Here is a 14357-nt window from a genome sequence, read left to right on the forward strand (position 1 = left end):
CTGAATGACTCCTATTTGTATAAATAGGGGACTACAACCCCAATTCCAAAAAAGTTGGGACAAAGTACAAATTGTAAATAAAAATGGAATGCAATAATTTACAAATCTCAAAAACTGATATTGTATTCACAATAGAACATAGACAACATATCAAATGTCGAAAGGGAGACATTTTGAAATTTCATGCCAAATATTGGCTCCTTTGAAATTTCATGACAGCAACACATCTCAAAAAAGTTGGGACAGGGGCAATAAGAGGCTGGAAAAGTTAAAGGTACAAAAAAGGAACAGCTGGAGGACCAAACTGCAACTCATTAGGTCAATTGGCAATAGGTCATTAACATGACTGGGTATAAAAAGAGCATCTTGGAGTGGCAGCGGCTCTCAGAAGTAAAGATGGGAAGAGGATCACCAATCCCCCTAATTCTGCACCGACAAATAGTGGAGCAATATCAGAAAGGAGTTCGACAGTTTAAAATTGCAAAGAGTTTGAACATATCATCATCTACAGTGCATAATATCATAAAAAGATTCAGAGAATCTAGAAGAATCTCTGTGCGTAAGGGTCAAGGCCGGAAAACCATACTGGGTGCCTGTGATCTTCGGGCCCTTAGACGGCACTGCATCACATACAGGCATGCTTCTGTATTGGAAATCACAAAATGGGCTCAGGAATATTTCCAGAAAACATTATCTGTGAACACAATTCACCGTGCCATCCGCCGTTGCCAGCTAAAACTCTATAGTTCAAAGAAGAAGCCGTATCTAAACATGATCCAGAAGCGCAGACGTCTTCTCTGGGACACGGCTCATTTAAAATGGACTGTGGCAAAGTGGAAAACTGTTCTGTGGTCAGACGAATCAAAATTTGAAGTTCTTTATGGAAATCAGGGACGCCGTGTCATTCGGACTAAAGAGGAGAAGGACGACCCGAGTTGTTATCAGTGCTCAGTTCAGAAGCCTGCATCTCTGATGGTATGGGGTTGCATTAGTGCGTGTGGCATGGGCAGCTTACACATCTGGAAAGACACCATCAATGCTGAAAGGTATATCCAGGTTCTAGGGCAACATATGCTCCCATCCAGATGACGTCTCTTTCAGGGAAGACCTTGCATTTTCCAACATGACAATGCCAAACCACATACTGCATCAATTACAGCATCATGGCTGCGTAGAAGAAGGGTCCGGGTACTGAACTGGCCAGCCTGTAGTCCAGATCTTTCACCCATAGAAAACATTTGGCGCATCATAAAACGGAAGATACGACAAAAAAGACCTAAGACAGTTGCGCAACTAGAATCCTACATTAGACAAGAATGGGTTAACATTCCTATCGCTAAACTTGAGCAACTTGTCTCCTCAGTCCCCAGATGTTTACAGACTGTTGTAAAGAGAAAAGGGGATGTCTCACAGTGGGAAGCATGGCCTTGTCCCAACTTTTTTGAGATGTGTTGTTGTCATGAAATTTAAAATCACCTAATTTTTCTCTTTAAATGATACATTTTCTCAGTTTAAACATTTGATATGCCATTTATGTTCTATTCTGAATAAAATACGGAATTTTGAAACTTCCACATCATTGCATTCCGTTTTTATTTACAATTTGTACTTTGTCCCAACTTTTTTGGAATCGGGGTTGTACACAGGCAGCAAAATTAAGTTTTTTTTTCCTGCCATGGAAGTGCACTTGTATACTGAGGAGGAAGCAATTTGCATTACAGCCGTGAATGAGGATTCAAAATAGCATTAATTTTACAGCATAGATAGTGATAATGACAGTCTCCACAGCGAAAGTGAGTTTTACTACCTTGAGGAAGACAAAATTAAAGAAAACATTTCAGGAGAAAGCTAAAAACCTGTAACTTGCTAATGCCAAGCAAAAACATGGCTGACTCCTGAATGACTCCTGCTTGTATAAATAGGGGACTACATAGGCGGCAAAATGTAGTTTTTTTTCCTGCCATGGAAGTGCACTTGTATACCGAGGAGGAAGCCATTTGCATTACAGCTGTGAATGAGGATTCAAAATGGCGGCTCGGCTTGGTTTTCCCATTCGGGTGCTCCCGTTTTCTGTTAGAATTTGGTAAAGAAAAAAATAAAAATATTATTTACCAGCTTAAGGTCGGTCCGTAAGGTGAAATACCATGACCTCGGCCTTGAATACTGACCTCGGCCCAGAGGGCCTTGCTCAGTACTTTCAAGACCTCGGTCACAGTATTTCACGATACAGACCTCCCAGCTGGTAAATAACACACACAGACACACACATATATATCAAACAGGGCGGCACGGTGGTGTAGTGGTTAGCGCTGTCGCCTCACAGCAAGAAGGTCCGGGTTTGAGCCCCGGGGCCGGTGAGGGCCTTTCTGTGTGGAGTTTGCATGTTCTCCCCGTGTCCGCGTGGGTTTCCTCCGGGTGCTCCGGTTTCCCCCACAGTCCAAAGACATGCAGGTTAGGTTAACTGGTGACTCTAAATTGACCGTAGGTGTGAATGTGAGTGTGAATGGTTGTCTGTGTCTATGTGTCAGCCCTGTGATGACCTGGCGACTTGTCCAGGGTGTACTCTGCCTTTCGCCTGTAGTCAGCTGGGATAGGCTCCAGCTTGCCTGCGACCCTGTAGAACAGGATAAAGCGGCTACAGATAATGAGATGAGATGAGATATAGCAAACAGATGTAAACAGATAAAAAAAGTATGACACATCATTCAAAAATGGTGAATGTGAGCAAATTGCTGTGAGATAGGAATTATAACATACCTTACTTTGGTAATCCTGTCAAGGGTTATTTTATGACAACAGCACACCATATCATGTTTTCTTCCTTCATGTAAAGGAATTTATTGAGATATACAGTACTGTGCAAAAGTCTTAGGCATCCTATTTTTCGCATACAAACTTTGTTATAGATTTCCATTTTATGACTTCTACATTATCGAGTCGGTACAAAAGCATTTTAGAGTCCAAACGTTCGTTTTCCAGCACAAAATCAAATGTTAAAGGGAAAAAATTGTTTGTATCTGAGCAGCATATTATATAAGAGAGCACTTTTCAGATTAAAAAAGAAAACATAATGAAGGCTGCTGGGTTTTGGTGCAAAATGAAGAAGCGAGTGTGACAGTCAAAGTGTCCAGAAGAACTGTGGCTGGTTCTGGAAGATGCTCAGTAAAACCTACAGCTCATTTCCGCATAAAACTGCACTCATTGGACCTGAGACTGCTATTTTTATTTGTTAAAGCAAATGCTCATCTCACACCAAATACTGACTTTGTTTCATTTATTATGGCTTACTGCTTACTGTTTATAGCATTTTTTTAATGTTGAAACATTTCATTTCATAATTTTTTTAAGCCATTTTTGGTCGATAGCATTTCTTTACATGTGCCAAAAACTTTTGCACAGTATTGTAGGATAACTTTTTTAATCAAATACACTTTATATCCAGTAGAACTGGATTTTACTGGATTTCATACAAATTCAGTCATAAAAAGTATCCTAAAACTAACCCAGTCTCAAACTGATTTTAGATTATTGCATGCACATTTTTAAACGCATCCAGGCAATTTCATGCTCTTGTGATTTCATTTCAACATTTTTTTTATCAGTATATTATTGATCAGACTGTCTGTTGTGAGGAAATCTGAGGTAAAATGTTGTGAGGAAATGTGATACCTTAATCCAACAAGTAAAACCCTTATTGACTGGGCTATAGCTGTAAAGATGATAATTGTATAAATATCCAAAGTTCTTCATTCAAGGGTTATTCTGACAACTTGTAATAAAAGAGGATGAGTGGTTGGAAAGAGAGTGAAAAATGTAATACACAACTTTAAAAATTGCAAGTAACAAGCTATATTGAACTTTTTAGCAAAGGTCATTCTTCTTTTTCCATTACACAATATATCTATTGATTGAATTTCACAGTACAAAACCTGAAACTTTATTTGATCAAGAACAAATCAAACAGAACACAAGCCTAGAATCAAGACTTTCAGCACAAAATGATTACATATTGCAAAAGTATACATCAAATCCCCCCCCACACACAATCATTACCTGTCGGCTGTGCTTCCACAATTGAAACTCATTACACATTCCCAGCAGTACATTTTACACCTCACATTTATATTTGCCCTTGATATTGACAAGTCTACGTATATACTTTTTCACTTTCTTTCTGTTTCAGAAAGTTTTCAAAACCATAATACTGCTGTCTGACTGAGAATGTCCTTGGCATAAATACACCCCTCATGCATCTGCCTTGAAATTCAGCCAAAACCCCACCGTGTTTATATTCTCTCCAGATATTGGTGCAGGGTGTGATTTTGAAACCCCATTCCAAGTTCCTAATGCATTAGTGATCATCATTTAATGATAGTTGTGGACCAGTTCTGTTTAACTTGAGACCATTTCTGAAGTAGTTTTCCAAAGTTCTTGTGTGTCCTCAATAGACTTAACTATGTAATTACTGACACCCTTTTAAAGCATAGGCAACAATCAACATAAAAATTGGTCACAAAAATACTTAAAGGGAGACTGCCTTTCAGATTTTTCAAGTGTAGGTCATAAAAAGAATTTTCCCTTACACCCAATGATTTTGTTTAGTGAACCAAAAACTACTGAATTTGAATCACAGACTTCTAATTTTATTATTATTTTTTAAATCGAACAATTAATGAATTTAGGGCAATGTGGCCCTAAATGCTCCGCTATTTTTTCCTGCTTCATCATGACCCAATACAAGATACCACATCACGCATCACGTGGCTGGCTTTCCCTGTTTATGCAAGGCATTGTGGGATACAAATTTAAAACAGGAGAGAAAAATGGAGAACGTGAATGTGCGAATGAAACGTGAAAGACTGACGACAGAAATGGAAAGCGAGAAGAAAAGACGTTATGTTGTGAAGGAAAGGAAACGCAGAACCAAACTAATAAACATTGGCGGTCAGCGACCGCCTCGGTGTGATCAGCTGTTTGTTTAGTGACAGAATGATTGAACTGTCAGTGCATGGTCAAGGTAAACCTGTGTATGCGCATGCACACGGATTTCCTCTGTCTGCTTGACTGTGCGAAGCGAGTGATTTCATGCACATTTGCTCGGGAATCCCCTCAAATTAAATAACTTCCCAGCCACAGAATGGCCTGATATTTTGTGAGATGTTACAGAAATAAACATATATCACAATGACCAAATTTCAGAGGGAACTAAATTTCACCGATTTTATGAAATCGAAAGGCCGTCTTGCTTTAATTTGGGAACGTCTAAATGAGTCACTTTTGTATACACTAACGAATGCTCTTTCCGGTAAAGTCTTAGCGAGTGAGTGTCAAGTGACTACTGCAGGTTTAATGAGTTTAATGTTACTCATACTTAAACATTTGTCTTAAATTCTGAACTAAAATTCATCAATATGGTTAATCATCAATTAACTGATGATTACCATTAGCTATAATTTATCTAGTCTTCCTGGAATAACGACTGGAATTGATGCTTATCAAATCTAGCATTAGCTAAAATAAAACAGTCTCGTTGAGTTAAACGTAGTCAGTTAAAGTTAGCAAATTGATGGGATATAATTTTTTTCCCCCAAATGGTTTCAGGGTTGCCATGGGTGCACATACCTGATTGATTTAATGTGACAAACTGTAAGTGAAATCTAACAAGTGTTGCCAGGCGAAACAAGCCTTGCCCGGTCGCACTTATGATGAATATGAAGGAAGATATTGCAAAAAACAAAACAAAACTAGATACTAAAACTATTTTATTTATAAGCAGTAGCCACATGGACCCATGTGGCTACTGCTTATAAATAAAATAGTTTTCTGATCCCATGTCCATACAGTAAATATAGCATATATATTTACTCTATGAGGCAGTAGCCACAAAAATGAAGCGTAATCCAAAAATGAACAATTTAAAAATCACAGAAGTAAATTATACCAAGTGTCTGTACTTTATATTATTCTACTCTTACCTCTTACAGTTTTTGAAACTGAAACCTCCAAACCGAGGCTGACATACACATGCTGTCGCCATGACCCAAACTCTTATTTCCCAGAACTGGCCCGGCGCTAGAGCTCAGTGGTCTCAATACTCTTTTCGACAACTTCCTGTAACAACTCAGAAGTGCGTCACATCTACATCACAGATGGGACCACTGGCTGAAGAAGGCGAGGAAAGGGGGACAACCTGGAGTATGTTTTAAAATAGGAACACACTTTCCCTCAGTAATAAGCATAAACATGTCTGAAAGCGATTTCTTTAGTCTAGTTCATTTATTTCGAATGGAGAACCGAATTGTATACACTCACTGGCCATTTTAATCGGAACACGTGTATGCGCAGTGCAGTGCACGATTGTTATACTCTTACATTCTTGCAGCATGATGACATAGTGGCTAGCGCCTCTATATGAGGCAGTAGCCACAACAAAAACGATTTCGACCTTTTTGGTGACCTTGACCGGATGACCTTCAAAATGTTGGAGGGTTGATTTGAAACCAATGCCCATCTATCCTGAAAGTTTCATTAAGCAATCCAGCTGTTTTCTCGTAATATCGTAAACAAAAAAACCAAAGAAACCAACAAAGAAACCCGACCGAAAACTATACCTCACCCCCTGGTGGACTCTGCTCTGGGCGAGGTAACAAGGTGTGACAACACTGCTCAGAACACTAGAATGCTAATCAAAGTCATTCTAGATCCTGTTGGCAGTGGGCAAAAACTACAGCTGATGACAGTAAAACCTTTCTGTAAGTGCACTCTACTGTGTATGTGAATCAGTGATAGGACTGGCGTTGTTCCCATTAAAGTCAGGAGAGAATAATAACGTAAAAGAATATGAATAGAGCAGTCCTTTAATAGTTACATTAAACTGGAATTAATTTACATCTGACAATATTACAATAAAAAAAATACACAGGCTACCAACAATTTTAACTTCCACATTGATACACACATTATCGAAGAGAAAATAGGAGTGCAATAAGGCTTCTCATCTCGTTATCTCTAGCCACTTTATCCTGTTCTACAGGGTCGCAGGCAAGCTGGAGCCTATCCCAGCTGACTGGGCGAAAGGCGGGGTACACCCTGGACAAGTTGCCAGGTCATCACAGGGCTGACACATAGACACAGACAACCATTCACACTCACATTCACACCTACGGTCAATTTAGAGTCACCAGTTAACCTCACCTGCATGCCTTTGGACTGTGGGGGAAACCGGAGCACCTGGAGGAAACCCATGCGGACACGGGGAGAACATGCAAACTCCACACAGAAAGGCCGTCATCAGCCACGGGGCTCGAACCCGGACCTTCTTGCTGTGAGGCGATAGTGCCAACCACTACACCACTGTGCCACCCGCAATAAGGCTTAATAAAGTAAAATTAAAATAAGCTTTGATTCCAGGAGAACCAAGACAAAGACTAGCTTGACAAAGTTAGTTCCTTTTCATTAATTACATACTTGCCAACTCCAAGAGAATTAAAATCCGTAGATCAGATTGCATGACGCACCCGTGCCCTTTTAGGGGGTCCCTCCCTGAAAAATTTTGGAAAAAAAAAAAAAAAAAAAGTAAAATGGTGCATTCTCCTGCATTCTGAGTGCCATATTTAAAGGAGAACTGAAGGCACATTTTTTATCATCAAAATTCTATTTCTCATTTTATTAAATATAGGAATGCATTTTTAATAGTTATTTTGTCACTGCTATAGCAAGTTATGAGTGTTTGAAATAAGCGATAGATTACTGCATGAAATCGGTCGAGTTGGCAAGTATGCAATTAATGTTATAGCTAGGAAATGGTCAAACTAGCCTGCATCATTGAGCCATGGTGTAATTTGAGTTGCTCTGATATTCTGCTCACACCACAATTGCCCTGACAATCTTGAGAGATTTTGACATATGCTAGCTTGCTTGACAGTTTAACTCCAACTAAAGCTTCTCATCTCATCATCTCTAGCCGCTTTATCCTGTTCTACAGGGTCGCAGGCAAGCTGGAGCCTATCCCAGCTGACTACGGGTGAAAGGGGGGGGTACACCCTGGACAAGTCGCCAGGTCATCACAGGGTCATCACATAGACACAGACAACCATTCACATTCACACCTATGGTCAATTTAGAGTCACCAGTTAACCTCACCTGCATGCCTTTGGACTGTGGGGGAAACCGGAGCACCTGGAGGAAACCCATGCGGACACGGGGAGAACATGCAAACTCCACACAGAAAGGCCCTCGCCAGCCACGGGGCTCGAACCTGGACCTTCTTGCTGTGAGGCGACAGCGCTAACCACTACACCACTGTGCCGCCCTCCAACTAAAGCTTGCTAGCGATAATAGTAAGAGCTATATATGTAATAATTAGCTGGCTACCAAATATCGGAGGCAACCTGCCTCAAACTATCACATATTAAAATGGAAACATTGTTTAAGCAGATTATCAGATCGATTTACATTCTGTTATTAAATGTTTCAGTTGCTATCTGATTGACAGACAAGTGATGTTAGGGTTTTGCTGGGGATTGAACCCAGGTTGCTGGTGTAGTGATCCAGCAAACCCCCACTAGGCCACCAGGGGAATGACTCAAGTGCAGAGGAGTGAGGCAAAAGTAGAGTAGAAAAAAACAGTTTATTTACAATATACAAAATCCCAGGCAAAAACAAAAGTATAATCCAAACGCTCAGAAGAGCTCATCTCATTATCTCTAGCCGCTTTATCCTTCTACAGGGTCGCAGGCAAGCTGGAGCCTATCCCAGCTGACTACGGGCGAAAGGCGGGGTACACCCTGGACAAGTCGCCAGGTCATCACAGGGCTGACACAGACAACCATTCACACCTACGGTCAATTTAGAGTCACCAGTTAACCTAACCTGCATGTCTTTGGACTGTGGGGGAAACCAGAGCACCCGGAGGAAACCCACGCGGACACGGGGAGAACATGCAAACTCCACACAGAAAGGCCCTCGCCGGCCCCGGGGCTCAAACCCAGGACCTTCTTGCTGTGAGGCGACAGCGCTAACCACTACACCACCGTGCCGCCCGCTCAGAAGATATACAAGAAAAATAAAAAATCCAAAAGTTCAAAGTCAAAACAAAAATCCAAACGCTCAGAAGATCCCAAAATGGTAAACACAAAGTCCAAAACGTCCACAAGAAAAAGTACAAAAGACCACAAAGACAAAGAACTTGGAACAGAGCTCTCAGGTGATAACATAACAGCACAAAGACTCCATGACTGGGGACCAAACTGAGGAAGTATTTGTACACAGGGCAATTAGAACTAGGCGGGGCAGGAAATAAGGAACAGGTGAGGCAAAAGCACATGAAAAACAAAGGCTGTCAAAACAAACACAAAACACAGAAAACAGTGGCGGCCTCTAGAGGCCAAAACAAACATGACAAGATAAAGCAATAACAGCGGCCTCTAGAGGCCAAAACAGTCCCCAGTCCTAACAAGTGACTGAGGTTACTGAACTGCTAGGAACCTTTAAAGAAAAAAAAAAAACATCCCCAGAGAAAAGAGCAACCCCTTAAAAGTTGTGATGTTTGCAAGTTCTTTCGTCACAAAGATCAGCTGTTTTTTTCTATAGCTACAAATAAAATGTTTGTCATTGTTTGAATTATTAACAATAAGATATGCGTTAAAAAATAACAGTTATTCCATGAAATCAAGTCGTACATGAGCTGACAGCGACGAGGAGCGTAGTGCTGAGTTGGCTATAAGCCATGTACGACAAGATTGAGTGGAATAATTGTTTTATTCTATCTGCATTCACTGGATTTTGAGAAACAGAGCATTTTTTTTTGCAAATTCAGTAAATAAAAACTGTATACAAAATGTCCGACAAAATCTTTTCTGCTTAGAATGTAAAGAAACCGGTGAAATTACAGTATCAATTTGTGGAAAATGCAATAATAAATAAATCACTGAAAAATAAATAAAAGATATGTTCTTACCATCAAATACTTTCATTCAATATTTTGTTGCTTTTTTGTATTTTTGGTGGTTGTGTTTTCGAGTAGAGTTTTTATTTTGTCCTCGCTTGGTTCATCAACACGCTCTGCCATTTTGTTTTTCTCTACTCATGGTATATGAGCTGATAGCCTACAACCCCGATTCCAAAAAAGTTGGGACAAAGTACAAATTGTAAATAAAAACGGAATGCAATAATTTACAAATCTCAAAAACTGATATTGTATTCACAATAGAACATAGACAACATATCAAATGTCGAAAGTGAGACATTTTGAAATTTCATGCCAAATATTGGCTCATTTGAAATTTCATGACAGCAACACATCTCAAAAAAGTTGGGACAGGGGCAATAAGAGGCTGGAAAAGTTAAACGTACAAAAAAGGAACAGCTGGAGGACCAAATTGCAACTCATTAGGTCAGTTGGCAATAGGTCATTAACATGACTGGGTATAAAAAGAGCATCTTGGAGTGGCAGCGGCTCTCAGAAGTAAAGATGGGAAGAGGATCACCAATCCCCCTAATTCTGCGCCGACAAATAGTGGAGCAATATCAGAAAGGAGTTCGACAGTGTAAAATTGCAAAGAGTTTGAACATATCATCATCTACAGTGCATATCATCATCAAAAGATTCAGAGAATCTGGAAGAATCTCTGTGCATAAGGGTCAAGGCCGGAAAACCATACTGGGTGCCCGTGATCTTCGGGCCCTTAGACGGCACTGCATCACATACAGGCATGCTTCTGTATTGGAAATCACAAAATGGGCTCAGGAATATTTCCAGAGAACATTATCTGTGAACACAATTCACCGTGCCATCCGCCGTTGCCAGCTAAAACTCTATAGTGCAAAGAAGAAGCCGTATCTAAACATGATCCAGAAGCGCAGATGTCTTCTCTGGGCCAAGGCTCATTTAAAATGGACTGTGGCAAAGTGGAAAACTGTTCTGTGGTCTGACAAATCAAAGTTTGAACTTCTTTATGGAAATCAGGGACGCCGTGTCATTCGGACGAAAGAGGAGAAGGATGACCCAAGTTGTTATCAGCACTCAGTTCAGAAGCCTGCATCTCTGATGGTATGGGGTTGCATTAGTGCGTGTGGCATGGGCAGCTTACACATCTGGAAAGACACCATCAATGCTGAAAGGTATATCCAGGTTCTAGAGCAACATATGCTCCCATCCAGACGACGTCTCTTTCAGGGAAGACCTTGCATTTTCCAACATGACAATGCCAAACCACATACTGCATCAATTACAGCATCATGGCTGCATAGAAGAAGGGTCCGGGTACTGAACTGGCCAGCCTGCAGTCCAGATCTTTCACCCATAGAAAACATTTGGCACATCATAAAACGGAAGATACGACAAAAAAGACCTAAGACAGTTGAGCAACTAGAATCCTACATTAGACAAGAATGGGTTAACATTCTTATCCCTAAACTTGAGCAACTTGTCTCCTCAGTCCCCAGACGTTTACAGACTGTTGTAAAGAGAAAAGGGGATGTCTCACAGTGGTAAACATGGCCTTGTCCCAACTTTTTTGAGATGTGTTGTTGTCATGAAATTTAAAATCACCTAATTTTTGTCTTTAAATGATACATTTTCTTAGTTTAAACATTTGATATGTCATCTATGTTCTATTCTGAATAAAACTTCCACATCATTGCATTCCTTTTTTATTTACAATTTGTACTTTGTCCCAACATTTTTGGAATCGGGGTTGTAGTAGTAGAGTAGCCAATCAGAGTGCGTGATTGCTCATATCCAGTGAATGTGGGTAGATTAAATACACATATTTACAAAGCTGAACGCCTCCTGATGACATAGAAAAGCATAGGGCTATGTGCTCAGGCTGAACCCTGGACACCCGCAGCCCATTTTAACCCCTGGTACAAATCTATTATTAATTATAATGAATGAATTAAGCTTGATGCATAATGCATAGGTCTTATACATATAAGCATCTAACTTGCACGTTTCTGAATAAACAACAAGACCATAATTAAGCTCTAACATGTGTTTAACATAGTGCTACCCTTTTAAGGTAAAACTATACCTGTTTTATGTTAAAGTATCAATTTAAGCTCATTTCCAGGGAGTGTGGTAATTATTATGTCGTTGATTTTAGACTGATAAACAGATGATCGCTGTGCTCACACTAGGCGATTTTGCATATTAACACACTTGACTCTTATGTCCTTATACTGGAATGATACAAGCACTGAAACATGTAATAATTAAAAAAATCTATCACTTCATATGAATGTCAAATCAATGAATGTATCCTTCAAATCTGCCCTGTCTGTCTTTCAGTGGGAGCTTACGTCGAGGCCTCCCATGCTGGGATTTCAGCCGTCTCCAGGTTTTGATCTAGTTCCTGTGTTCCCCGTTGTGTATCGTACTGTACTTCACCCACACTACGGCAAATCCTGGCTGGAAAAACGCACGCCTGACTACAAGGTAACACACTGCACTGTGTTATAAGTGCTTTGTAACTTGGTGTAAACATTGTATGTTGATGTAAGGAGATGTTTTCTACTCATAAAGGTTAATTAGATCTGTCTAAAAAAAAACAGCAAGCAGTTTTTCTATGTTGAACATCTCTAGTGAGAATTTAATTCTATTTGTGGCACATACAATTACATGCATTATTAGTCAAGCGTAGCGTTTTAGGTTTGTTCAGCATTTTACTTTATTCTCACACTTATAGGTTTATTTAAATAATGCTTTGGAGACCTGGATTGGGCCAGAGGACATGGGAATTTTTCAGCATCAGGAAAAGCCAGTGCTAATGACAAACCGAGTGGCAATGAGCATATCGAGGCCAGCAGCTGCCTCCAGGAATTTCCACACACTGTTTCTGACACCAAGGCGTATTTCAGGTAGGAGGAAGAATTTTCTAATCCTTTATTCTTCTGGCCTGTTTGCCCACTGTCAGTCTTGCTTTAATCCACAGGTTTTATCGCTCTCCACTCATATTTTCATCCCCATTCTCTTGGATTTGAATCCGAATATTTTACTGCAAGCGAAGCTATCAGGCTGTCAGCCTTCATTTTATGATGCTTTAAAAAAAGAGAAAAACGGTGGTAGGAAGAAAAGCTTTGTGTATCGACAACCATGGTTTTCAGACGTTGCTTTGAAGGCATTAGAGCAGGGAAGTAAAAGGAGTAAACATGTATACAGGTCAAATGAAGGTCTCCCAATATGGGATGAAAGTAGATGTGGGTTATAGGTGCACACCTGCGTGGCTTAGATGTCTATAATAGTCCATTCCTCTGCAGCAGCAACCTGGGTACAATCCTCTCTGTCGCCTTGTATCTGGCGAGAGATGAATTCCATTGCAGGTCTAATAGACTGATACTGAAGGATTAGTCTTTGAAAGATCACAAAAATCACCTTTCTGGATAACTTTGTGTTACTGCAAGAAGGACTGTGAAAGTGGGAAGATTTGAAACGAGTCGTGCTTTGTGTACTGTATACGACACTGTAGTGTAGCCAGAACCTGATTTCAATGGAGAAAATGAAATATGGTAAATTAAATCATTTCATCATCTGTACAATTAAATAGATACGTGTGACACATTCATGCATTTTGGGTGGATGACAGGCAGTAGGTGTGGTGGTGATGTTCAGTAGTTTTCATTTCATTATTTAATGCATGTCCTACTTCTTTTGACCAATCCTGTCATATTAGCAACATTAGTAGGTGTAGTAAATTAATTTATGACAATTGCACTGAAAATGATTAAAATAACATGCTAGTAATGGGTGTGTGTGTGTGAAATAATCAGATTTATTCTATCTACATTCACTGGATATGAGCAATCGTGCGCTCTGATTGGCTACTCTACTACTAGGCTATCAGCTCATATACCTTGAGTATAGAAAAACAAAATGGCGGAGCGTGTTGCTGAACCAACTGAGGATGAAATAAAAACTCTACTCCAAAACAAAACCCCCCAAAAATACAAAAAAGAACATAAAACACTCTTGTGTTCTTACCATAAAAGTATTTGATGGTAAGAACATATCTTTATTATTTTTCAGTAATTATTATTATTACCATCATTGCATTTTTCACCAACTGCTACTGTTAGTTCGCCGGTTTGTTTACATTCTAAGCGGAAATGATTTTGTCGGACGTTTTGTGTAAAGTTATTATTTATCGAATTTGGAAAAAAATTTTAAAAAATGCTCTGTTTCTCAACATCCAGTGAATGCGGATAGAATAAAACAGTTATTCTACTCAATCTCATCATACATAGGTTTATAGCCGTCTCGGTGCTACGCGCCTCGTTGTCTATCAGCTCATGTACGACTCGATTTTGTGGAATAGCTTTGAAATATTTGTCTTCCTGCAGAAGAAATAGAGCGACTGTCA

The 14357-nt window shown here is 39.8% G+C and overlaps 1 protein-coding gene across 1 annotated transcript in view; it reads left to right on the forward strand.

Moving 5' to 3' along the window:
- tcerg1l (transcription elongation regulator 1 like) overlaps positions 1-14357 on the forward strand; it is a 267113-nt gene that overhangs the window by 24636 nt on the left and 228120 nt on the right. Inside the window, exons 2-3 of the mRNA XM_060940254.1 lie at positions 12290-12436; positions 12687-12858. Of these exons, the coding sequence (XP_060796237.1) occupies positions 12290-12436; positions 12687-12858 (319 nt within the window). The remainder of the gene's footprint in view (positions 1-12289; positions 12437-12686; positions 12859-14357) is intronic.

The sequence above is a fragment of the Neoarius graeffei genome, chromosome 14 (genome assembly GCF_027579695.1).
Source record: "Neoarius graeffei isolate fNeoGra1 chromosome 14, fNeoGra1.pri, whole genome shotgun sequence".
NCBI classification, from domain to species: domain Eukaryota; kingdom Metazoa; phylum Chordata; class Actinopteri; order Siluriformes; family Ariidae; genus Neoarius; species Neoarius graeffei.